The 25621-nt window shown below is 38.1% G+C and overlaps 1 protein-coding gene across 1 annotated transcript; it reads right to left on the bottom strand.

Moving 5' to 3' along the window:
• Positions 1 to 4788: 4788 nt before the first annotated feature.
• On the bottom strand, positions 4789 to 6544 carry LOC134650857 (cytochrome P450 6B6-like). The gene is made up of 2 exons (XM_063505790.1): positions 5257 to 6544; positions 4789 to 4964 (listed from the first exon to the last, which is right to left on the bottom strand). The coding sequence occupies exons 1-2, from the start codon at positions 6440 to 6442 to the stop codon at positions 4789 to 4791; spliced, it is 1362 nt and encodes a 453-aa protein (XP_063361860.1). The 5' UTR covers positions 6443 to 6544.
• Between the last annotated feature and the right edge of the window lie 19077 nt (positions 6545 to 25621).

The raw sequence follows: 25621 nt of genomic DNA, 5'->3' as shown, positions 1-25621 counted from the left end.
AGAAACTTAACAATTCGTCACTAAATAACTCACCGGGATGCGCGTTATAGTCCCCTAACATATATACAGTTTCGATGCCGCTTTCCGTAACTATAGCATTCATTGCACTAACACATTGCACGAATTCAGGTAAATTATCGACACAGTTGGTCGGCATATACGCACTAAATACTAATATATCTTTATTCCCGGATGATATCTTAATAGCACTGATTCTGGCGTTATCGCACAAAATTACAGAGACACACGGAAACGTTTTCTTTCGCCACAAAAGCGCGGTCCCTCCATAGGGCCTCCCTCGGAGCATTCCTTCCGACGTACTCACAGCTGACGTACCGGTGCTGGCAAACTCGTCACTTATACTATTCAAAAATGATAGGTCATGTGGCAAGAGCCATGTCTCCTGTAAGGCTATCACATCCGCAAAAGAACATATTCGCCTGATATCATCTATGGAACGTTTTAAACTACGACAGTTAAATGAACACAAGACTATATTATTAACACTCCTATTCATTTACGTTTAGTTTATTATACTCGGACGTAGCAGCTGGCGTAGCACACGTAGCGGCATGCGTAGCACTGGTACTCACGGACGAGGCACTCGAATAATGTTTATGTTTAGACGGCACAAAACGTCGAAATATAATGTCCTTAGGCCACAATGTTTCGTTAAGAAACAAATCCACTTTGGATCTAGGTACATAACATTTGTAGGCATTATGTAACTTCTTACTGTCCCTCATTGTAATTTGTTCCATGCTGACAATGACAGCCGTTTTCTCGCGAATATAATCGACGATATAACGACGCTGTAAAGACAGGCCCGAAAATTTTAATTATGTACCGATGCACACAATATTTTTCTAATACAGCAGCATACACCTAAAATCATAAATAAAATCATTTGAGAATAATCGGCATTTACTACTAAATTAGGAAGGAAACTGTCACGGTTTATTTATTTAATAATGATTTCCTAATGTTAGGTTTCGTTATTTTTAACGTTAATATTTATCAATTTTGCCAATGATTTATTTTTAATAATCATATTTAATGCATTATCTATGGTTTAAACTTGTAACATTTTTAGTTTATTTCTGGCAACATTGCTTTAACGTGATTGGTTGCTGTCTTGGCGGGCGAATAAAGTCGTTCAACGATTGGTTGACGTCATCGATATCACGCGATGTCGTCCACCAATCACGAGGCTCGATTTTCCCGCCATATTGGCAACGGTTCTTGGCAGGGAGCAGATCAAACTCTGCCATTCGGACTGGAGCAATCGTGGAAATAACTCGCTGATTAGGTGAACTAACGTACTCGGCTGAGGGTGGCCTAGGTTACCTAGCCTGGCTAGTTAGCTAAGTTAATAGCAAAGTTAATTTAAATGTTGCAAAGTAAATTAATGTGGAGTTTAAGCGTCTAGAGTAAATAACACGTAAATGTAATCAAGTGGTTTGAATAAACATTCCTAATCCAACCGTTCGGAGTTTTTCCTTTGTGCTGGTGCCCAGAGATGTACAAAATGGTTTTAAAAAAGCATTTAAATACAAAATGCAAAATACTTTTCAGATTTACTATTTCAAATGCAAAATACCAAATAGTTTTGCGTTTTGTATTTCAAATGCTAAATGCAAAATAGGTATTTTCAAAATACTTTTTCAAAATAAAATACCTTTTGAGCAAATCTCAGATATTTTTATTTATTTTAGGTATTTATCATGAGAAATAGAGACACAATGCCGAGCTGAACAAAAACGTCTAATATCATGGCATGGCACCTTATGCATGACATTTTGGTCATATTTATCAGTACGCGTATCAATAAATTCTGTTATGGTATTAATAATAGTCCGTCGGTTCCTCTCTCTGCGGCCCTGACCACCGGCAGCTTGGGTCCTGCCCCGCTGCTGGCGGCACCCTAGGTTAGGTTTTTTATAATGTGTTTATAATATTTTTTTATATTATTTTTGTAAGTGTTTTTATATTTTAATTTTATATACATATTGTAAAAAACCAACCTAAGAGAAATAAATAAAGGAAATAATACACACTTAAAATAATTTAAAAAACTAGACTAACGAAAAGAGAGCCATGGCTCCATTTTGTGACTTGTGTGGCCATTTATTTCGGTTGATTGTGCATCTAGTTCTTATTTTATTATTATTACACTTTTCTTTTATTAATAACAACTGGACTGGTATTGTTAAAAAGTGAAAAAAACATCAGTTTTTATTTATTACGCTTTTTAACAATACCAGGGGGCCGATTGTTGAATTTCGATCGCTCGATTTCGTCACTCGAAAATCGGTGGAAAACGGCGAGATGCTGATTTTTGAAATACGAGCGATATAAGTTGTGAATTTAGTGGTATTGACCACCAGTTTTTGATTCTATTAGTAGAATTTACATGCCTAGTAGTGGAGATATTACTGAACGAAATACACGAAATCGAGCGGTCGAATTTCAAAAATCGGCCTCCTGGCGCTGGCGCCAGGCGCTAGCAGGCGCCTCTATCGGTCAAATTTGGCAATACAAGCGTCATTCGTTCATTTCATTTTGTTTGACTGGTAATGTTGGCTAAACTTAATCACAAAGTATTTTGCATTTTGAAATGAATATTAAAAATGCAAAATACGTCTCGAAAAGTATTTCAAATAAAATACAAAATGGTTTTTACTAAAAGGCATTTAAATGCAAAATACAAAATAGGTATTTTGCATTTTGTATTTGCATTTTAAATAGAAGTATTTCAAATAAATCGCATCTCTGCTGGTGCCTAGTAGTTGACTCCTCATACTAATACAGAAAAGTACAAATGGCGGGCTTAGTGTGATATGGCATTCTCTACTAGCCAACATTTGGACCAAAGCAATAGATTTCACCGATACACATGAAGAATACATTTTACTAATACTAAAAAACGAAGAAATAAAGAGAGTCGTCTGTCTCATTCTCGTCCTCTAAACAAATATTTAAGTAAGTAATCTCAGGTAAATATTTGCCTTCTGCTGTCGCTGTTTTCTGTGGCAGGTCTTAGGTCACAAACATGACAAAATACAGGGGACTTACGGCGAACGATAACACAGAATAGAACATGGGTTGGCCAGGAGACAACTAATAACCAAGCTGCCTTCGAAAACTTTGTACGGTTTCGTTGCAACATAGTTGTAAATAGGTATAGCCAATGGAAATAACTCGACGTAAATGCAGTTCACAATTGACTTTTTCTAGTTTAGTGATGATGACGCTGCAAAAATAATATTACAACGAATTTTATCATGTTTATAATTAATAGTAAATTATGTACAATTCAACATTTCGGTATTTTAGTTTTTAGTATAGTATTTTTCAACTAGCTTGGGTACAGTGACAGCAGTAGAAAAAGACACTGTCTCCGTGCCTAAGTACCTAGTTATTCTGAAAAAGATGACAATAATTTAAAAAAAAATAAAGATTGTGAGAAAGTTTACAAACAGTCACTAGGAATGCAAACACGAAATTCATTTCAACAGAAAAATTAAAAGTCATATGCGATTAATAAACATTCGGCCAGTATCCGAAAGGCATTCGCTTTGTTAGTAATAAAACAACGAAAAAAAACTCGCAAGGTCCGAAGAGTCCCAACATTAAATGGACTGAAAACAATGCAAACAAAATTTAAATGCAAACTCATAGACAAAGTCTTTTTTAGGGTTCCGTACCCAACAGGTAAAAACGGGACCCTATTACTAAGGCTCCGCTCGCGCTGGTCCGTCCGTCCGTCCGTCTGTCACCAGGCTGTATCTCACGAACCGTGATAGCTAGACAGTTGAAATTTTCACAGATGATGTATTTCTGTTGCCGCTACAACAACAACAACAAATACTAAAAACAGAATAAAATAAAGATTTAAGTGGGGCTCCCATACAACAAACGTGATTTTTGACCGAAGTTAAGCAACGTCGGGCGGGGTCAGTACTTGGATGGGTGACCGTTTCTTTGCTTGTTTTGCTCTATTTTTAGTTGATGGTGCGGAACCCTCCGTGCGCGACTCCGACTCGCACTTGGCCGGTTTTTTTTAGTTAAAAACGTAATTTCCGCCATCACGCGATGGCTGCCCTGCGTTTGTTTACTATTTAGCTAATGACCCTCATTATGACAAAAAATGTATCATTTTAAACGATATCTTTTCTCCGCCAGAGAGTATTTTCGAGAGTTTTATTTTTCAATTAGGTACATTTGACACAAACTGGCGCAGATATAAATTTGGATGATGTAAATGCCTTATACATACTTCTTCAATCCGTTAAAAGTCACTGACGGCTGTATGCATTAACGCGTACTAAGGTACGACCTGATGAATGAACCTTCATGCACAATGGCACATGCATACACGTGGATAAAAATACCTAATGTATTTTGGAATATTCATGGTTGGTGACAAATTCCTTAAGTGGAAAAAATTCATTCATAAAATGAGTAAGCACTTTTGCAGCTCGCTCTAAGTCAGTGGTTCCTAACCTGGGGGTAATTACCCCCGTGGGGGTAAAACTGGTATTTTACGGGGGTAATAAGCTAACCTAATTTAACAATACAACAAACGTACACGTTTTATTTTTTATTACCACATTGGGAGGAGGGGTAAAATCAGGTTCCCTATTTTCCCTAGTTAGTCATAGGGGTAACCGGACTGAAAAGGTTAGGAACCACTGCTCTAAGTGCATGTTTCATTTTATAAAAGCAGTCACTCACTTTTCACAGCTTGTGTAACAGTAAAAAACATTAAGTGTGTAAATAATTAAGCTAATTGGAAGCTTCCCTATTCACGAAATTAATCGGGAATCTGCCCTTAGGGTACAGCACGGTACGTGTCGGGTCGTACTCGACATTCCGAGACGTATCCTCTGAAGGTTCTACTCGAAACTGGGAGAGGAGCTTCACTAAACACACCCGCGATACCACTTGTGCGAAGTTCTTAGCTGAAACAATAGAAAACAGATATTCAACTAGTGTATGACAATGGAAAGATGACTTCTTTAATAAAATATAGACGTACAAGGCAGCTGATACCAATTACGAAAACTGCGTTGAAACGGTAGGCTCCAATGTTGTTATTTTGCCTTTTGGAAAAAGGGGAGCCATGAGGTAGGTATTTACGTAGATTTTGTTTATAGACGTTAATCAAAACAAAAGTTCACCAATGCAAGATCAAGGCGACAAGAATAAAGAAAGACGTTGTATTGTTGCTAAGTATAAGTAAGGTTTACTCACCAATGCAATATCCTGGGCCAAGTCCAAAAGGCAAATATGAGCACTCGTGTCTAGCCTCCACATTTTCAGGAGAGAATCTTTCAGGGTCAAACATTTCCGGCCTCGGATAGATTCTTTCATCATAATGGATACCAAGCACCGAAATTCTAATGCACTGATCCTTTTCTATTCTTAAATTGGTATTTGGTATCTTGTAAATCTTGGTAGATTTCCTGCTGAAATTGGGAACTACTGGATACATCCTTAAAGTCTCATCGAAAACTTTTCCCATGTAAGATAGATCTAAAATACTTTGTAGAGTAATTTCTTCGTTATGTTTGTCTAGAATTTCTTTTATTTCTGCTACCACTTTATCTTGGATGTCTGGATTCAGAGCTAGCTGGTACAGTAAGAAACCTAACGTTGAGGCAGTGGACTCGTTACCTAGTTCAAAAAAAATATACGCTTGTGCTGCTATCATTTCGTCAGTTATATCTAAACTGTTTGTCCTGTCACTGTACTTTTTTGGTAGAAAGAAGTTTCTAAGTTTATTAGAAATGCCGGGATACATCAATTCAAGCTCCCGACGAAAGTTGAGGGTTGTTGCCTTCGGGTCGGTAAAAAGAGTATAATATTCTTTCTTATAAGTGTGAACGAGTGCACTGGCAACAGTTGGTTGCGTGTATTTTTGAATCAAAGTATGAACATCTTGCTCTTGTTTTAACCGAGTGATCTGATCAACATAATCCACAAATGTGTTCCCTTTGTCAATTAAGAGATGCATCATATTCTGAAGATTTTCTTTAGTGAACAACGAATAAAAGCGACTTCGCAGCATTCTCCGAGTATCTTCATCGTGTAGCAAATCAGCGCCAAGATTATTTTCAAACGCAACACCACGATCGACGAAAACATCGAAGTCTTTTATCAATATGTTCTTCACAATATCAAGATCTTGTACCAGTAATTCTGGGTTTCTCATAACAAATATCCCCAACACCTTTTCTTCTGGATACGCATCAGAGATATTCTTGAAAACCACGCCTATATGTTTTCTTCTAAGCACTGCGTCTTCTACATTTCCGAAAATAAAAGTTGGTTCTGGTCCCGGAACATTTTTTTCTATCCAATCATCGTTGTGTTTTGTGAAGTGAATGTATAGAAGAGTAACTATAATAATTACTGTCGTTGCAAGTATGACAGGCATTGTACCTGTACGAAGCACCTAGTATCACTGACTGGATTATAGGTATGTAGTCGTTAATCATAATACAATGAAGATAACATAGTCACTTCATTGTTATGTTAATAGAATGTTAATTTCGTGACGCGCTTGGCATCAAAACATTGACTTATACTTATTTCGAGAGTTCATGAGCTAAATAAGCAGGGCTATAACCGCGAAAATCGAAGTTCGCTAATTGCGGGCATTTTTCTCTGTCACTCTAATTACGCCTTCATTCACGCAAAGAGAAAGATCCCCGCAATTTGCGAATGTCGGTTTTCGTGGTAGCTCATCTGAATGTGCGCCGAAAAACAATTCAGCACGAGGATAATGAGCAAGTGCTGGTTCATTTTGATTCACCGAAGCTCAAATCAATGGTCATTTCCATAATTAATCTGCCGACAGGTCACTAGGTCTTCACAATTTAAATAAATCTTCACACCCGGGCTGTATTTATTTTTAGTCGATAAATAAGTAGAACATTTATTTGCTTTCATAACTTCTCGGCTTCTCTCTGCACCGACCTTAATTACGAGTTTTTGCAGATGAAATTTATTTTCCCATAATTGTCTGCTGAGATCGGAATTATTTTTTCGCTAGGGAAATTTATTATTAGAATAAATTTAATTGAATTGAATCTTCTTTTGGAATAATATCGACTGCTTGACTAATTAACGGCATGATGATTTTAGCGACATGAAAGGAATTTATTTTAGATAACTAAGATAAGTAATATATTGCCTATAAATACTTAAGTATTGTATACGTTTTTTTTATAGAACAACAGATTTTTTTCTTAATTAGGTACTTAAAAATTAGGCCTCTTAAAAAAAATGTTCAGTATGACCGACATGTTCATCTTTCAGAGTATAAACAGACGTACAGACTGACAAGAAATTCTAGAATGGTTAAACGCTATTGAAGACTAAGTAAGTGTAGTTAAGATTCGTATAGTTCGAGTAACAGTCAACGCACTGAGCCGAACCGCTCGCGGTGAGCGCTGTTTGTTTTTCGCTCGATTACATTGCAAGAGAATTACAAGGTGTAAGGTAGGTAGCTGTAATTGTAACACCCTTGTAACGAGATCGTCAGAATTTTACAGATTAATCGCCTTTAGGTCTTTGAGAAACCTTAGCAATATGTGGCACTAGTATAGACGCGCTCGCGCACGTCTCGCACTAAGCTGCATTACGTGATCTACCCGCTGTAGCCGGAACAGATATTATGTGTTTGCCGTCTCATACCTTACGGGGGGTGCGAGCTATAAGAGAATGTTTAATTTAACCTCGTAAGTCCCCGTGTACTTGTACAAGTACAAATTGAATTCGAGTTTTGAACTCGTATATAAATAAAAGTAAGTTCCAAATTCACTAGCGCCAAAATTGCGCTGGGTCTAAGGGTAACATTCCATTTCTGACCGCAGCTGCACTACTGGTACTGAACGCGTCGCTTTTACTGTCAATTTCCATAGTAAAATGAACAGTAGTGCAGCTGCGGTTGGAAATGGACTGTCACCTTTACGAGGTTGAAAATGTATCCTGTAAGTAGGCCTTAAGAACTCGTTTACAAGAGTGACATGAAAAACAGTGTCAAGCGGTATTTGACACTAAAACAAGCGCTCACTGTCACACACAAATAGTCCCTGGCGCACACGACAAAAAAGTGCGATTTACGGCAAATGATGATGATGGAATTTCCTTTTGCAGAGTTGCTCCTTTTGACTCACAGATTGATTTAGGAAGGGGAGCCAATCGAATTTTTGATGCAAAATTTTGACGTCAAGGGGGTGCAGAAACCTAAACAGGTGCTTTCATAACTTTATGATTGTATGGGACAAATCACACCCCACCCTTTCATCCATACCGCACCAAAAATCAAGGTGGCTCTCCTTCCTAAAATGATCTAAGGCTTCCAAGGACTCATTATGCTAAAAGGAATCTCATCGTCATCAAACGCCGTAATTCTAATAGCTGTAACATACATCGTTGTATACTATTCGGTGAGCTTGTGTCGAAAGTAGGTCTACATTTTATTTTTTTTTTCTTTACATTTTTTATAAAATAAATATTCCATGTGTATACTTTTTATAACGAGGAATAGTAGGGCTATTTCATAAAAAATTTATTTTTTGTGTATATATTAAAATAAGGAAGTCTTTGGCATTTATTCCGAAAAAAATAAAATAGCAAATTTTTATTTTTCATTTTTTTTAAATTATTTATATGAAACCATATAAATTAAATATCAGAAATGAATTGAGCATCCTTGAGTTACACGAAAATGATACCAAACTTGACCAAATAGCAAAACTTTATTTTTTACAAATTTCGGGGGCACCCCCCCCTGAAGTCAAAATTTTGCATGAAAAATTCGATTGGCTCCCCTTCCTAAATCAATCTGTGAGTCAAAAGGAGCAACTCTGCAAAAGGAAATTCCATCATCATCATTTGCCGTATAATTAAGTCTGCACCAGGGACTAAAACAACGAAAGTCATTTTGAGTTTCCAAAACGTCCCGTTTGGCGCGCTGTTACAAAATTAGACAACGCACGCACGCAACGCGATCGCACGTCATGCTATCGAATAATATTTACACTAGGGGTTATGTGTTTGTGGCATTAAGTCCGCCTTTTTTGCGTTGTTGTTTTTAGCAATAACGACTTCTTCAATGAATAAATAAACATATACACAGATGCTATACGTTTTTCTTCTATCCGATACCCGATATCGGATCGAACAATAAATTAAATTATTAGGCTTTGGTTAATTACTAAATTATCTGTATGGATGTACTGTACTTACTTAAAAATTGTTCCTGTTTTCTTCAAAGTATTCTAACTTTCAGGTTTTAAAATAATTTATGAAGCTTTTTCACTGTACGATATTACTCAAATTGTATATGTTTGGTTTACTAAAAAATAAAACCTAAATTAAGAAAAAAAAAAGTAAAACGCTCTAACCAATAACTTGTACCACAAAAGATGAGCTATATCACCGTAGGAAAGCTCTTTAGACGGTGAGTTAGAGATTTCTGTGAAAAACGTGATCGCAATAGCAAACGTCGCGACAATGGCCGACGTGACAGTTTGGAAATTTTAAGAATGTCGCGAGAAATGGCCGTAATGTGTCACGTCGGGAAATCGGGGTGTCGTGCATTCATGGCTCGTTTTGTGCAAAATAACTTTTGCGAAGCTTCTGGGTAAAATTCTAGAAGTTACCAACATACTTAAGAGGCTACCTACAACTGGAAGTTTGACTAGGTTCTAAAAATCCTGACTGTTAACATCGCGTCATCTTCAATTTTCATGGGAGCCGGGGGTCCGCTTGGCAATTAATCAAAAGAATTGGAGTAGGCACTAGTTTATACGAATGTGCCTGCCACGTGACCTTCCAACCTAAGCCTTAGTGGGAAAATACTGGCCGTTAACAATGGTAATATATTATTAGTAACCGGTGAATATTCCCAAGCAGGTAAAATGGAAATGCGTCGCAAATATCGCAATGTAAGGTTTATTTAATTGGAAACTTAATTTTCAATGAATTAAAATTAAATTAAATTATTAAAAACTTTTGATATCTATTTCCAAATCATTTTAACGTGTCATTCTATTGAACTTGCTAAACTATGTAAACAAAAGTCAATAGTAAATTCATATTTTTTGACACGTTCAATATGGCGGTTTGTTTACATAGTTAGCAAGTTCTATAGAATGACACTTTAAAACACTAACGGAGCGGTGATGGCCGAGTGGATCTGACGTCCGACTTTCAATCCAGGGGTTGCGGATTCAAATCCTGGCTTGTAATGAGTTTTTCGGAACTTATGTACCTACGAAATATCATTCGATATTGACCACTAGCTTTTCGGTGAAGGAAAACATCGTGAGGAAACCTGCATTCATCTACGAAGAAATTCAAAGGTATAGGTAGTCCCCAACCCGCATTGGGCCAGCGTGGGGACCAGTAGCGTAGCGTAGTGGGGGCGGGGGGGGGGGCGGCAAAATTTCAGAATAAATACCAATAATATCGCATAAATAATTGAACTATTTCAGTCGCACTTATTATATTGAAATACGTAAGCTAGGGGGCGGCAAAATTTTCATCCGCCCCGAGCGGCCGAGATCCACGCTACGCCACTGGTGGGGACCATAGCCTAAGCCCTTTGCGCAAGAGGAGGCCTGTGCCCAGCAGTGGGACGTATAAAGGCTGGTTTATATAAACTACTACACAACTTAGTAGAGACATGGTTACAAAATTCACTAACTTCATTTTGTTGTCTCTCCTATGTCGCTACTTATTAAACTTCCGTTCCATAATGTTCTATAAATAGACAAAGAATTTTCACGGAACTGTTAGCAGAGTTCACTTTATTACGCCGAAGCCAAAGATTTGTGGAAATAGACAACGCAAGTTTTGAATCTGGCGAAACAACGATTTGCTAGTTATTAGTGTCCGACCGAAACGAACCGACGCTATAACAACGGGTTCGTGTGATGCTTAATAATAATAAAGCTACACTATACTATACTAAGTACTAAGTTTTACTAAGTTTGGTTTACATTTGTATGTGTTTATATATTTATTTTCTTCTGCTTAGTGATGACTTCACCCTTTTTGGGTGAAGGCCTCATTCAACTCAATCCAGTTCGAAGCTCATGTGCAGATTTTTTACAATGTTTTACCTTGATTTCTAAATTTTATTCTGTTGTATTTATTAATGTTGTTATTGGTGTTGCTTTTGTTGTTGTTATTTAGTTTGTGGTCTTTTTCCCCCACGGTGACTAGCCGGCTTGGGGGGAGGTTTCTAGGAGACGTGTGACGCTTAACCTAGCAAAATAAATGAAACTTGCGCATAGCGTCGCGTCATCTATTTTATTAGTCTTTGGTCTGCACATGATTTTATTAAGCCATTTGAGTACATGAGCGTCAGTCGCGTTACGTAGAACACGAGGCCGAAACTAGTTCCCGTTTCATTCGATTACGGACGGCGGGCGAACATGTAGTCACTCTCAATGAAGCATGCAGATATGTACAGTAGCAATAGTTGCTAAGCGGGCGAAGTGTTCAAAATAATCTTTGACGCATACTGATACGCTACTTTTGATGCCGAAAGATCTTTAAAAAGTCTCGTAAATTTTGCACTCAAACAAACTCCTAAAAAGCTTGTAAATTCACCTGAACGGCTGAAACAAAATGGTGGAACGCAATAAAATCAGGAACACGGAAAACAGAAGCGAATAAATAAAATTTACCCGCCGTGGACTTTTTTTATTAAAACCCTAAGAGCGTCATAAAGAAAGGGGGGTAAGGCCCAAATTTATTCATTTCGGGACATAATTTGGGGCGTATTTTAATAAAAAACCTTAGTAGAGATTCGTGTTTGAATTTCATTTTGGCGAGGCGCTTGACATCTTGGCCTTGAATGTTTTAAACATTCACCTTACAGTAACTTATTCGCATTTAGAAGGCATAAATTATTATTCTTGAAGGTTCGTTGGAGGTATTTTGTAAGAATTATGACGGCACTTTACATTTTCTTATTATAAATGAAATAAAAAATTGACTTGACACATCTATCGCAGAGTTTTTTTCTATATTTTATATTTTTATCGTATAGTTAAATAAACCACTCTAAAGTGTCATTCAATAGAACTTGCTAACTATGTAAACAAACCGCCATACTAAACTTGACACTGAATGCCAATTTACTAATAACTTTTGTTTACATAGTTAGCAAGTTCTATTGAATGACACTTTAAGTCATATATTGTTTTGTGTACGGCGTACGGACGTGTTTGTGTATAACTTCATGTAAACGTATTTATACGACTTTTTGTAATGGAATCAATAAACACAAATATTTCCACTTGGCAGCATTACTGGCGTCGGATTCAATAAATAAAAAATCCCGAGGACAAACTCAAATTTTCCGTTCATCAGACAAGTAATGTGATATAGGAAATAGGTAGGGTTGCCAGATGGTCGGGATTTGGCGGGATTCTCCCGATTTTTTGCATGTGTTCCCGATTCCCGACAAAGTGAAAATTGTCCCGAAAACCAGCTTCACGTTAAATAGTAGTGAAAAAGGCGAAAAAGTTGTAAAATCGGTAAAAAGTAACATAAAATACATGTGGCAAGGGCAAGCCAAGAAATAAATTAGTTACATATTTTTTTTTTATTATTGATACCTACCTAATATGTATAAGTATGATAAATGATAATATAGGTAGATAATGAGAAGACTTTTTTTTGTTTGTTTAAGATCTCAAATAATTTATACTATTTTTATATAAAAACGTCTATGGGCAGAGCAGCTAATGTAGTGCCAATAATGTAAAATATCGTAATTTGAATGTTTTTTTTTCAGACTTAAGTCCCAAAATCCCGAAAAATTGATATGAATTCCCGATAATAGCGCATTTCGATCTGGCAACTCTAGAAATAGGCGAAGCATCAAATTAAGGCACAAAATCAATACGATATTCAAGAAAATAAATCCCCGAGCTGGGGGTAGAGCGGGTAGAGGGGGGAAAAATGGCTTCTAACATTAATGACGTCATTCCAAGGCCCGCAAAGATGCTGAGCAACGCTTGATAGTCGATGGAACGCCACTAAAGGGGGTTTAATGCGAATATTATTCAGTACCCACTTTAGCCATTCACCATTTTGCCCCGGCCTCCCCCTTTGCGGCGCTAGTGTTCTAGTAGACTGTAAAAGTTACTTTATCAAGATGTTTTATGAGTGAGCTTAGTTTGGGAGGTTTTCGCTGTAATGCGGAGGAATTCACATTCATTTTACTATCGTCGCTCCAATTAAATGTATTTCGTGACGATTTGAAAGAGTAGTGGTTAAAGAAACAGTAGCACTAGTAACTATGCAGAATAACACCCCAAAATTATCTACACAGCCCTAATTCTCTCTACAAGTTCGAATGTCATTTTGAGCACTTCACTTGCATGCCTAGACTCTATTCGGAAAGAGAAGAGTCGTGGAATGTATTGGGCCCCATACATTCCACGACTCTTCTCTTTCCGAATAGACTCTACACCTACTTAGTTGTCGGGTGTAATTACTTTACCTACCTACTAAATATTTTTAAGAGTAATTTAGCAAAAAGGAGACATACTTTTTACCACCACACCAGCTGGTAAGTAAAAAGACTCCCATGATTGTTCAAAAACTGATGACAAATTTGCATTTTATCCACATGTGGGGCAAAGTAATCAGATGTAAATTTTGAGTTGTTTCCTTATGTTAGTTGGTAGAATTGACTTTTAAAAGATGATTTTGAATGAAGAGAGATTGATTTTTGAGTTTGATTGTGATTGATTGACATTCGATTCATTTTAACGTATTCCAAATAGCAGCAGAACCATTTAGCATTTTTCCGAGCTGTCTTTTCCAAATAAATTAACGTGCTACAGACACTGCATAGTAAATAAGACAGACGCAAGATTTATTCTTTTTCTGGTGGATAGAATCCACTTAAAGTCGGGCTTTGCATTTTAATGCTGTCCTTTAGACGGCTTTCGAGATTTTTCTGATAGTTGAGGTAATACAGTTCAAGAAAATTAAATTATCTACTCCTATTGTGATGTATTTTTTATAATAGCTAACTTTTGCTCTGAATTTTTTATTTAAGAAAATTCCAATTTCATCATTGGAACTTTAATGTGTAAGTATGTACAATAAACATTAAACCGAAATAATACCATTCCGCTTATTCTAAGATTGGTTTACTAGTATCATGGATTTACATAAGTTGTGTTCTGCAGACACCCTAATTTTCTCTAATCACTAAACAGCACCTGAAATTATCTGTCAGACAATGATACACCCTTCTCATTAAAGCTTTCACAAATAGATCCATATCTTGCTACTTGGAGGATATAACTAAATGGAGACGCCTTGTCTATAATTTTCTGTACAAAACATTTTTCGAGGAGGGGCACGTCAAATGTATACGTAACGTAAAAATAGCTATGTCAGATAAATGTCAGTCCATACAATGTGTATTACCATTCGCTATAGAGTTTCGACAGAGGGAAACGCCTGTTTAATGGCTACTCCGTTTGGTTTATATCCTCCTAGTCCTGCCACAAACAACTCGACATAGCAATTGGACATTTACAATCAGTCCCCGTCAAATCACGACAAACAATCTAAAACTAACTACAAAAACCTCGCATCTCACCCAACCATACCATAGAAAAATCAAGTTTGTTACGTTCAAAATAAGGATCAAGTTCGCAAAATAGCCATAGAGAATTATGAGGTTAAGAAAGAAGATTTACAACATTAGCCACGGATTGCAATTTCTACAAATCGCTTCCTTTTAAATGGAATTCCAATTCCAAACTCGGAAATATCAAACGATTCTTCGCGAGTCATAAAACCCAATATTATGATAGGCCAAGAGTTAGTCGGTTTTTTCGTCAAGTAGATTCAATAAAATATATGTAAGATAAGTCAGTTTCGATCGCTGTCATTCCAAAAGGTGACAGTCCATTTCCAACCGCAGCTGCACTACTGTTCATTTTACTATGGAAATTGACAGTAACAGCGACGCGTTCAGTACCATCAGTAGTGCAGCTGCGGCCAGAAATGGAATGTTACCCTTACGCAGTATAGTGACGCTTACGAAATAATATTTCTGAAATGGCTGAAAAGTTGGTTCTTGGTCTGACAATGACAATTTTACCTAAGTCAGAAAACATTGTAGGGTACCAAAAATTGGATTAACAGCTAAAATTTACGTAAGCGACACTCACACTCTAGGGGATTTCCAAGATAAGCTATTTAGCTTTCAGTGCCGGAAAAATACAACGTGAAAAAATTTACTTTTTACTGTATTTTTTTACTCCTTACTACTAATTACTAATAGTGCAATTTTTCAAGAAAATCTGAATGAGTAGGTAAAATATCGAAATACTGTTATACCTAAGTAGCGAAAATATTTTTTTCCGCGCCTTCTCCTAGACTACGTCTCCAGTGTCTCCACCCCCTCATCAACGTAACTGTCATTCATTTCTCACTTTATTAAAACTGCTCAATCGTTTTTAAGCTCTTTTATTCATCAAAGTATTCGAAATAACGAAGCAAAGCCACTCCTTATTCAATGAAGTGAATATTCATGAATAAATGAATAAATCTGTGGGTCAATTATTATTCCGAGCCAGTACATCAATTAAAATTACAAAGTTTTCTGAGCGTTTAATATCAATTTAGAGTCAGTTTTTAATCGGATTTAAGAAACATTTACTAGAATAATTTTGCAGTATTTCTAATATTCAATAGTAACTAATTATTGAAATAATCACATACATATTACTCGTAATGACAGAATTGGGAACGAAATTTGGGCAAACTTGACAGCCCTAGAGAGCGGAGAACAGCATGTTTCAAGGTCACAAACATCAGTTGTATTATATTAAGTGGTAATAGTGAGACTTCTGTACCAAATATTCTGTGCCCCAGGCTAAAATGATCGCCATTTACTGAAAAATACAAATCATAATCAGAAATATTTCTACGTCTGTCTGTAGCAGACAGGCCCTCGATTCAAGGGGAAAATTGTTTTCACGTTTTAGCTTGTTATTTCAAATTGCGTCAGTAATATTTTGAAAGCATTTCGGAAGAGTTTAGCCGGTTTAAGGAGGCTCCTTAAGGTCGTTGAGGACTCTCTGATACTATAGATAATTGAGTTTATGTAGTGTGTTTTTGCGACTACTTGGATCTTGACATGTCCGCCCAAGTAAATAGAAACCGTATGGTCTATTTTACTTCCCTGTGGTTAATTACGCTGCAATACTGGAGGCTATATGTACACCCGCACCCGCATCGGCTTCATAAAACCTTAGCAAATTATACACCTAAACCTTCTTCAAGAATCACTCTATTGGCAAGTGTAAACCGAATGAAAATCCGTTCTGTATTTTTGAGTTTATCGCGAACATACATATGTACCTATTTACAAACAGACAGACGCGGCGGGTGACTTTGTTTTATAAGTTGTAGTGATTTTTGAAGTGAAAACTTCTTTAGCGGCGCTGTGCACTTTTTGAGGTGGGGAAAAAATGATAAACTCGCGACAGGTCACGTGACCGTAAGACGGACACGTGACCTGATCGAAAAACTGTTACAATGTCATTGAGTTTTCATTTCTTCCGGCACTCCCGGAGTTCACCCCGTTGTTTTTTTTAAATTATTAATTAACAATCTAACTTTAATCATTCTCAAATCCGACAAAGGTAGCCTCTCTCGAAAACAATCGAGTATTTAACAAGAAAACACAAATACCGCTAACGACTGACACTCCTTCGCAACAACGAACTGAAAATCTCTGTTTCGCCATTTCCGTTAGATAATTTTTCAATTAACAGAGTAAATATTTATGCAGGCGTCGGGCTAATTTGAGAGGGATTTAATTTATTTTATTATGAGTGCCCGGGGCGCAGGATGATATTATCAGTAGCTCGACTTTGTATCGCCAAATATTTTTATTCTGTCCAAAAAAAACCCTGGATTGCCAAACCACTCGATGTAGAAGGAACCCACTATCAATTACCAATAAGGTTTGGTGGATCAGACACTGGTGAAAAGGCGTTTTCGGATTTTTAACATGATCATACTAAAAAATAAAGAAATTCAAAATGGTGACAATTTTTTTACAACTTTGACTACGAATTCATATAAGGTACATTTCAGATCGAACCGTACGGTTATCGATCTACAAGCAAAAGACTGAATAATAAAAATTGTATGCACACGTCCTGGGATGGAGCAAACTAGGATTACACGCATTCAGAACCAAATGAAGGTAATAAAACGATTTCCAGCTTGCTGGGAATAATTCTACGAAAAAATCTAATTTGTTTGGCCTAAAACCTCATTTACTTAAGTGTTACAACATGATAGCCTTATACTTAGGTACTTTACTCTTTGATGATAATATCAACATACCACAATATAAAAATTAAATAATATAATAATTTTAAAAATATATTTTAATTTTCTAATTTTGTATAAAGTTCTGGAGAAAAGTATGCACAATTTACGGTAAAATTGTCGGTGTCCATAACGAGTCACATTTCTGTATTGTACCTATTCTTCTGTGCGAGTGTGGGCCGGGCTCGAGTCGGAGTTTGTTTGCGAGACTTCGTCGTTAGGGAACTTATCCCGTCCTATAGTATTTGTATGCGTAATAAATTAGTTAATAAACTTAGCTCAATGGACGCGATTTTAATAAGAAATTATAAACTGCGTTTCCGAAATTTCACAGGATTTATTTATAGAAAATTAATGAATTTAAACGGTTGTGAGTAACATTATAAACTTTACGGTTTTATTCACGTGTTTGGAAGATGTTACTTAAAAAGTTTAACTTGGAATAGGTATATACAGTAAACAATTAAATGAATTTTCGAATTTCACTTAAGGCAGCAGTTATGCATGGTGCGGCAGGAGGCCTAGCCAATATGACAATCGTAAATCGACAAACGCCAAACAAAAAGAAAAAAAATATCCGATGACAGATGCTACGAAAAGCCACATGACTATTTCCATAAACGTTTGTTATCTTGACTAGGCCCCCAGGTGTGGTTGCATTGCCCGTCCGTGTACATGGAAAATTATTTTGTATTTCGAATGGTATTCAAAAATGTATATGTCGCAGTAAGATAGATAAAGCCGTTATATAGTTATAACCCTAGGGATATAATTATATGTCGTAACATAGTTATACGAAAGCGATTCATTACTATCTTACTAGGAATATAACTATAATACGTCTTTAGTTTAGTGATATAGTTATATTACTGGATTCAGTTTAGTGAAATAATTGTAGGTAGGAGTGCGGCGGTGCGGCAGAGGTATAGTTATATCCCTAGGGATATAGTTATATGCCGTATAATACGTATTATAATCATATTCCTAGTAAGATAGTAATATCTTACTAGGAATATGATTATAATACGGTATTTGACTAAACTAATGTGGTTAAATGGTTATAAATCTGCCAGGGAATAAATGAAAACAGTAAGTAGGTACATATATTCGTTTTTATTTTTATTACAAAATCAACTTTGTTGGTTGCAATTAGTTGTAATACTTTTTAGCAATATTACGTAAAAGTACAGGTCGATTCACGAAAGCTGGCGCGAGATTTGACAGAATTTCTATGAAAATAGCTGTCACTCAGTAGAAATCTCGCGCCAGCTTTCGTGAATCGACCTGTACTTTTACGTAATATTGCTAAAAAGTATTACAACTAATTGCAACCAACAAAGTTGATTTTGTAATAAAAATAAAAACGAATATACTTACTGTTTTCATTTATTCCCTGGCAGATTTATAACCATTTAACCACATTAGTTTAGTAACCGCCGCCGACTCCGCCGCACCCCCGCACTACATTGCTACAATTACTTATTACTATCTTACTAGGAATATGATTATAATACGTACTATACGGCATATAACTATATCCCTAGGGATATAACTAGACCTCCGCCGCACTCCTACCTACAATTACTATCTTACTAGGAATATGATTATAATACGTACTATACGGCATATAACTATATCCCTAGGGATATAACTATACCTCCGCCGCACCGCCGCACTCCTACCTACAATTATTTCACTAAACTGAATCCAGTAATATAACTATATCACTAAACTAAAGACGTATTATAGTTATATTCCTAGTAAGATAGTAATGAATCGCTTTCGTATAACTATGTTACGACATATAATTATATCCCTAGGATTATAACTATATAACGGCTTTATCTATCTTACTGCGACATATATATTATAAACCAACCGACCGTATTTCGTTTCCAACTTCGCAATAAAACATATTGCTCTGTTGCTGGTGGCGTACTTTGGAAATGTCAAGTGGAAAAGTGTAACTTTCCTTTCTAGTTCTTGAAAATTTGAGTAACTCCAGCAACGGAAACAAGTTGCAACTTCGCACTGTCGGGTCTGAAGAATGCATTCGTTTTAGCACATAGAAGTTGGTATAAAATAAGACGACACATTTTTCGTATTGTACCTACGTATGTATATTTACAGAGGTGTAAGGAGTTACTCGAAGTTCATAAATTAGTGACAAAGCAACTTTGATTAAGGAAAAACTTCCAATTTTATTACACAGTTAACACCTTCATACCGAATTTACTACTTTCCTTCAGATTTCCTTTCAGATTTTGATTGATAAAATAAGTTTCTTTTTCCACTCTTAAATATTTATCATCCAAAATCATCATTTAAAAGTCAATTCTACCAGCAAACATAAGAAAACAACTCAAAATTAGCATTTGATTACTTTGCCTCACATGTGAATAAAATGCAACTTTGCTATCAGTTTTTGAAGTGCAAAGTAAGTCTTTCCAAGCTGGTGTGGTGAAAAAATAATTACAAATGTTTAATGGACACTGCACGTGGCAGGGTCGCCATGTGGTAAGGGAAGTAGGTGAAGCAATTAAACAACGGAAATGCTGAAATGATGATTAGACAGCGGCTACTTTGAAAAAAAAACTCGTATCTCGTTCTGTCAATCAAAAAGATAACGTGGTATCTATGTATATGATGCATACAGAGTTAAGGATTACTCACGTTAGACCGGGCCGTGTACGGGCCGCAGCTTCCGGCGCTTACCTTTCTATGACAGATGATCACGTGATGCTTTCCATAGAACCATCGATGGTGGAGGCTGGGGTTCAGGCAGACCGAAAAGGAGATGGCGGGACGACTTGGATGCATTTTATCCGGATTGGAAAATACAAACGACAGGGTTGAGTGGAGGAAGGTATGGGAGACCTTTGGCCAGCAGTGGGACACTAAACTAGGCTAACAAAAAAAACCATCAGCCGTAAAAGTGCATGCGTGCATTCATTATTTCTCCATGTAATTTCGCAGCTCACTGTACCTACGTATAATTTCTTGTTCAGTTCTAAGAAATACTTACCTAAGATGTATTTCTAGTACCTACTCGTACTACTACATTCATGTCAAGTTCTAAGAATGTCGGAAGCGGGTGCAGCATGCAGGCGCCTGCACTCAAGCGGATACACTCAAATTACGACATGCTTGCAGCAAACTATTACCCTCACCTCGCCTCACTGTAACGCACTCAGTTGGCAAAGACATGGCTCATAATATACTTACGGCCCAATTCGAACACTGCTTATAAGATGTCACCCCTGTTGAAGAAATATCACTTTTGACACTGATAGATCAGTATCGTATCGGTTTGACATCTTGTAAGCGTTTCTCGAATTGGGGCGTATAATTTATTTACCAACCGCCACCGCCTAAGTGGTAGACCTTTTAGACTTTATTAAGCTGGAACTATGTCAATAAGTAGTCCATTTCGCACAATAAAACAAGTCGTAAGTAAATGCCGAGGCTCAGTCTTCTAATTACGTTCAAACTAAGTAAAGAAGTAATTAATAATGCTGGAAAAAAAAACCAAGTCTCATACTAACGCCAGAAAGTTTACTCATTTTTCCTTCTATTCTAACCTCCAACATTTCAACTCAGAAACACTTAATGAGAAAGCTATAACCACTCAAAGAAACGAGCGAACCGTCAAGCAATTAACTCACTACAATTAGGTCGAGTTTCGCGTGCGCGCCGCAGTGGCGGCGGCTCGTTAAATGCGACGACACTTCAAAGCAAACTCACCTTTGTCGCCCGAACGCTTTGATCTCGAAATTGATCGATGGAATTTTAGCTTTCTTGTAATTAAAACTGAGCAACTATCCGGGAGAGTTTCATTTTGGAATGCAGTGGAGGCCAAATTAACTGAAGACGTCATTTTATTTCACAAGCAAAGAATTTAATTTCCATACAATTTCGTATGTCACAGTGACAATCAATAAGAAAATCGCTAGCAGAGACATTAATGCCATCGCTGACGCTTGCTAGATAGATAGATAGATATAGTGTGTCAAAGGTCTGTTTGATTTCAAACATAGACAGAGAGAATCATACTATGTTTGTCTAACACTAGTACTAGCACCCAAAAGAAAAGGATGAGTATAGTTTTTTTTTGTTCCTATTTACTAACAAGATTTGGTTGACCCAGTATAGATTATTAATATATTGTAACATTACATCTCTATTTTTGATCTCACATAGACAATTTACGCAAACACTTGCATTTCATTTTTGGTCACTGTCTGCGCGTATAGACATACGTTGGGGCTGATGGCCAGGATTTGCGCTGATGTGGATGGCAGGTTGATGAAATGACGAAGGCAGCAGGTTCTTCGAATTAACTACATTTAATTCGGGATTTTACATTGTTTTTACGTAAATTAAATAAATAAAAATGAGCAACAAAAAAGATAGGTATGGGCTACGTGGTAGCTAGTTGAGAGTGATATGCAAATTCGTAAGTGTCATCCTGTGTCGTCATTGGTGCGCGCAGGGATGACGAGCCGCTACACCATTGGCTGTCGATCACGACATATCTGATGTATGCTTCTCATTGGCTGCTGGTGACATGACGCGATAACATGTATGTGACGTCATGGTACTCGTGGTAGGTGCATCGCAGCCGGGGATGGGCGCGCGGGTCGCTAGGCGCGAGCCAGGTTGAAGGTCACGGGCCGCCGTCGTTTCTATGCGCTTTAGGTATTGCCGTAACATAAGCTCCCGGCCTTGGAAGAGTCAACTTCCAATGTGAAGATAAGACGATGAAGTTAGTCATCATGCGTAGGTAGCGGGCAGATTTTCGAAAACGCTCGGCGTACAGTGCCGCGGGATGTGCGTATATCGGCTACTCGGGAGACGCCGTCCTTGCCCGGGAAAGTCTTGGTGATTCGCCCTAAGCTCCATTTGAGGGGCGGAGCATGGTCTTCCTTGATCAAGACGAGGGTGTCCACCTTTAGGTCGTCCATATTTCGCGTCCACTTTGTCCTGACCTGCAGCTCGGATATGAACTCCTTCGACCACCTGGCCCAGAAATGTTGTCGCATTTGCTCCACTCGCTGGTATCGTGACAGACGGTGCACGGGCGCGCCGATGAGGTCAGCGCACGCAGGAGCTGTCAGCGGACGTCCAACCAGGAAATGAGCCGGGGTTAAAGGGGTGTAGTCTTGCGGGTCTGAGGACAAAGGACTCAAAGGCCTGGAATTCAGGATGGCTTCGCATTGCGTCAAAATCGTGCTAAAATGTTCGTAAGTTAGCTTGACATCACCTATCACACGTCGCAAGTGGTGCTTGCAACTCTTAACACCAGCCTCGACCAGGCCGGCAAAATGACTAGCATAAGGTGGCGTCATAATAAATTCAATTTTATGCGAGTTCGCGTATTCTTTTATTTCGCCTGAACATGATTTTAAAAACTTTGAAAAATCATTCATAAGACCTACAAAGTTCCGTCCGTTGTCTGAAAATATTTTTGAAGGTTTACCACGACGCGAAATGAACCTTTTCAACGCCAGAAGGTAAGCTTCCGAAGAGAGATCGGTAACCAACTCTAAGTGAACTGCGCGTGTAGCAAAGCATATAAATATACACAAATACGCCTTAACAGTCGTGGCTCCCCGACCTTTGCGGTTTAAAATGTAAAATGGACCTGCATAGTCCACAGCGCAATTGACAAACGCGAAACCGGGTTCTAATCGCTCTGACGGTAAATTACCCATAATAGGAGTTAGCGTTTTACCTTTGAAACGAACGCAAACAACGCAGCTGTGAACCACTTTCCTAGCGAGATTCCTACCGCTTATGGGCCACCAGGCCTCGCGAAGCGAGAACAATATATGCTGCGGTCCCGCGTGCAATAATCTTTTATGTTCATATCGGAACAATAAAATAGTAAAATGGTGCTTACTAGAAAGTAATATCGGGTGTTTCTTATCGTAATCAAACCTCGAAGAATTTGTAAGTCTTCCTCCGACTCTAATAAGCTTATTATTGTCAATGAACAAATTTAATTTGGCTAAAAACCCCTTTGCGATACATTTGTTCTTTGACAATGCGTTGTGAACATCCGATAATGACTCCAATTGCGATAAGCGCGTGAGTAATATCTCAGATTCCCTCAGTTCATCTACAGTGAGCGCACCGGTTCGACGTGCATCTTTATTGCGCGAGTTATGAATGAAGCGAAGTACGTACCCGGCCGCGCGCTGCATACGGTTGAACTGAGAAAACCTGTCGAATGTAAATAGTATATTATTGTTATTGTCGTTGCATACCAGACTAGTCATAGGATTAGTTTTACGTTCGGGTATCTGGGACTCGTCTGGCAACAATGACGGATCTACAGACTGAGCATTATAATTAATGTCGTGAAGGAAGTCGGGACCATTCCACCAGAGACTGGAGGTGCGAAGTGCGTCCAACTGTACTCCCCTAGAAACCAAATCGGCCGGGTTGCACTTGCCGCTAACGTGATGCCACGAATGATCCTTCGTGATTTCGTGGATTTCCGCAACCCTATTTTGGACGAAAGGTTTTAGTAAATTAGGCTGCATTCGGAGCCAACTCAATGCAATGGTTGAATCGGTATGAAATATTACTCGGTTGAATTTCGCGCGTAACGATTCTTTTATTTTATTATATAACCTTGCGCCTAACAAACACGCAGACAGCTCCAGTCGAGGCGTACTCAAAGGAGGCGAAATTGGGGCCACTTTACTTTTCGAGCATAGCAACCGGACGGTAACAGCTGATTTATCATCAATCGTGCGTAAATAGGCGCAAGTGCCATAAGCTACTTGGCTTGCGTCTGAAAATATATGCAAATCTATACATATAGGGTAATTGCACATAACATGCCGTGGTATGCGAATACTAGGCAAAATAGTCAGGTTGTTAACGAAGCGGTGCCAGGCTTGCGTGACGTCATCGGGTACCGCTGCGTCCCAATCAACCTTTAATAAAAACAGCCGTTGTAATAAACATTTGGCGATAATTATCATTGGACTTAATAATCCGAGCGGATCAAAAACCTGTGATGCCGTGGATAATATTATGCGTTTCGTGACAGGTTTAGGATCTGGCTCGTGTCGCGTATGGTAGAACAATTCGTCACCTTTGTTGTACCAACCAAGACCTAAAGTCTTACTATGCGCGTGTTCGCCTAATGATAATTCTTTTGACGACGTATCATCATTATAACGTTGGTCGGTACAATTGAAGTTAAAAACCCATTTTCGTAATGGGAAGCAACCAGAACTTAAAACTTTCGCGGTTTCATCACAAATTCGTAGCAATTCGGGAATTGTAGACGATCCAGAGATGAGATCGTCTACGTAAAAGTCGTCTCTAATCGTTCTAGCTACTTCAGGATCTGTACATTCTAGCGCCAATTGTTTTAGACACCTGCAACTGAGGAAGGCAGCGGCCGCCGTGCCGTATGTAACGGTACTCAGCTGATATATGTCAAGGTCGTCGCTTGGATTATCGCGCCATAAAATAAGTTGTAAGTCGCGTTGAGATTCGTCAATTAAGACTTGTCTATAATGTTTTTCGATGTCGGCGCATGCAACAAACCTATTTTCGCGGAATCTTAACAATATAGCTATCAAATCGCCTTGTATAGGCGCGCCTACGCGTTGTATGTCGTTCAGCGATTTGCCACTGGTCGTGGGGGCGCTAGCGTCGTATACGACTCTAAGACGTGTTTTTTGTGCATGTGCACGATATACACCATGGTGGGCCAGAAAGTAATTAGGGGTTCCGTAGGTATATACTCGTTTCATATGACCTAACGCGAGATATTCTTTTATAAAGTCGCTGTACATGCCTTTATATACTGGATCGCGATTGAGACGTTTTTCCAACGACATAAAGCGTCTTTTTGCTTGCGCGAATGAGTCACCGAGAGTTTCGGGAGGTTCTTTGAGAGGAAGTTGCACGCAAAACCTACCATCCTCGAGACGGGTGGTCGTTTTGACAAAATGGTCTTCGCATGCAATTTCCTCTTCGCTGCGCGAATCGTGCGATTTGTTGTTTACCTGCACCTCCTCTATTTCCCAAAACCTACGTAATTGATTATCTAATGATGGCGCGTCAAGAGATTGCATAAAATTACAATTAATAGGCTTGGTGTTGCGCGTATTAGAGGAGACGGGACCCGAAACGATCCATCCTAGCTTCGTATTTACTAAGAATGATCCGTTTGTTAAGCGCTTTATCT

The sequence above is a fragment of the Cydia amplana genome, chromosome 9, assembly GCF_948474715.1.
Source record: "Cydia amplana chromosome 9, ilCydAmpl1.1, whole genome shotgun sequence".
NCBI classification, from domain to species: Eukaryota; Metazoa; Arthropoda; class Insecta; order Lepidoptera; family Tortricidae; genus Cydia; species Cydia amplana.
Note: the sequence above shows the minus strand (reverse complement) of the source record. Positions and strands in the feature narration are given on the sequence as shown.

Excerpts from the sequence above, each read along its gene's own strand:
- LOC134650857 (XM_063505790.1), bottom strand. The coding sequence starts at position 6,442 with ATGCCTGTCATACTTGCAACGACAGTAATTATTATAGTTACTCTTCTA. Across the intron at positions 4,965-5,256 it reads TGGCCCAGGATATTGCATTG|CTAAGAACTTCGCACAAGTG; the intron begins GTGAGTAAACCT and ends CTATTGTTTCAG.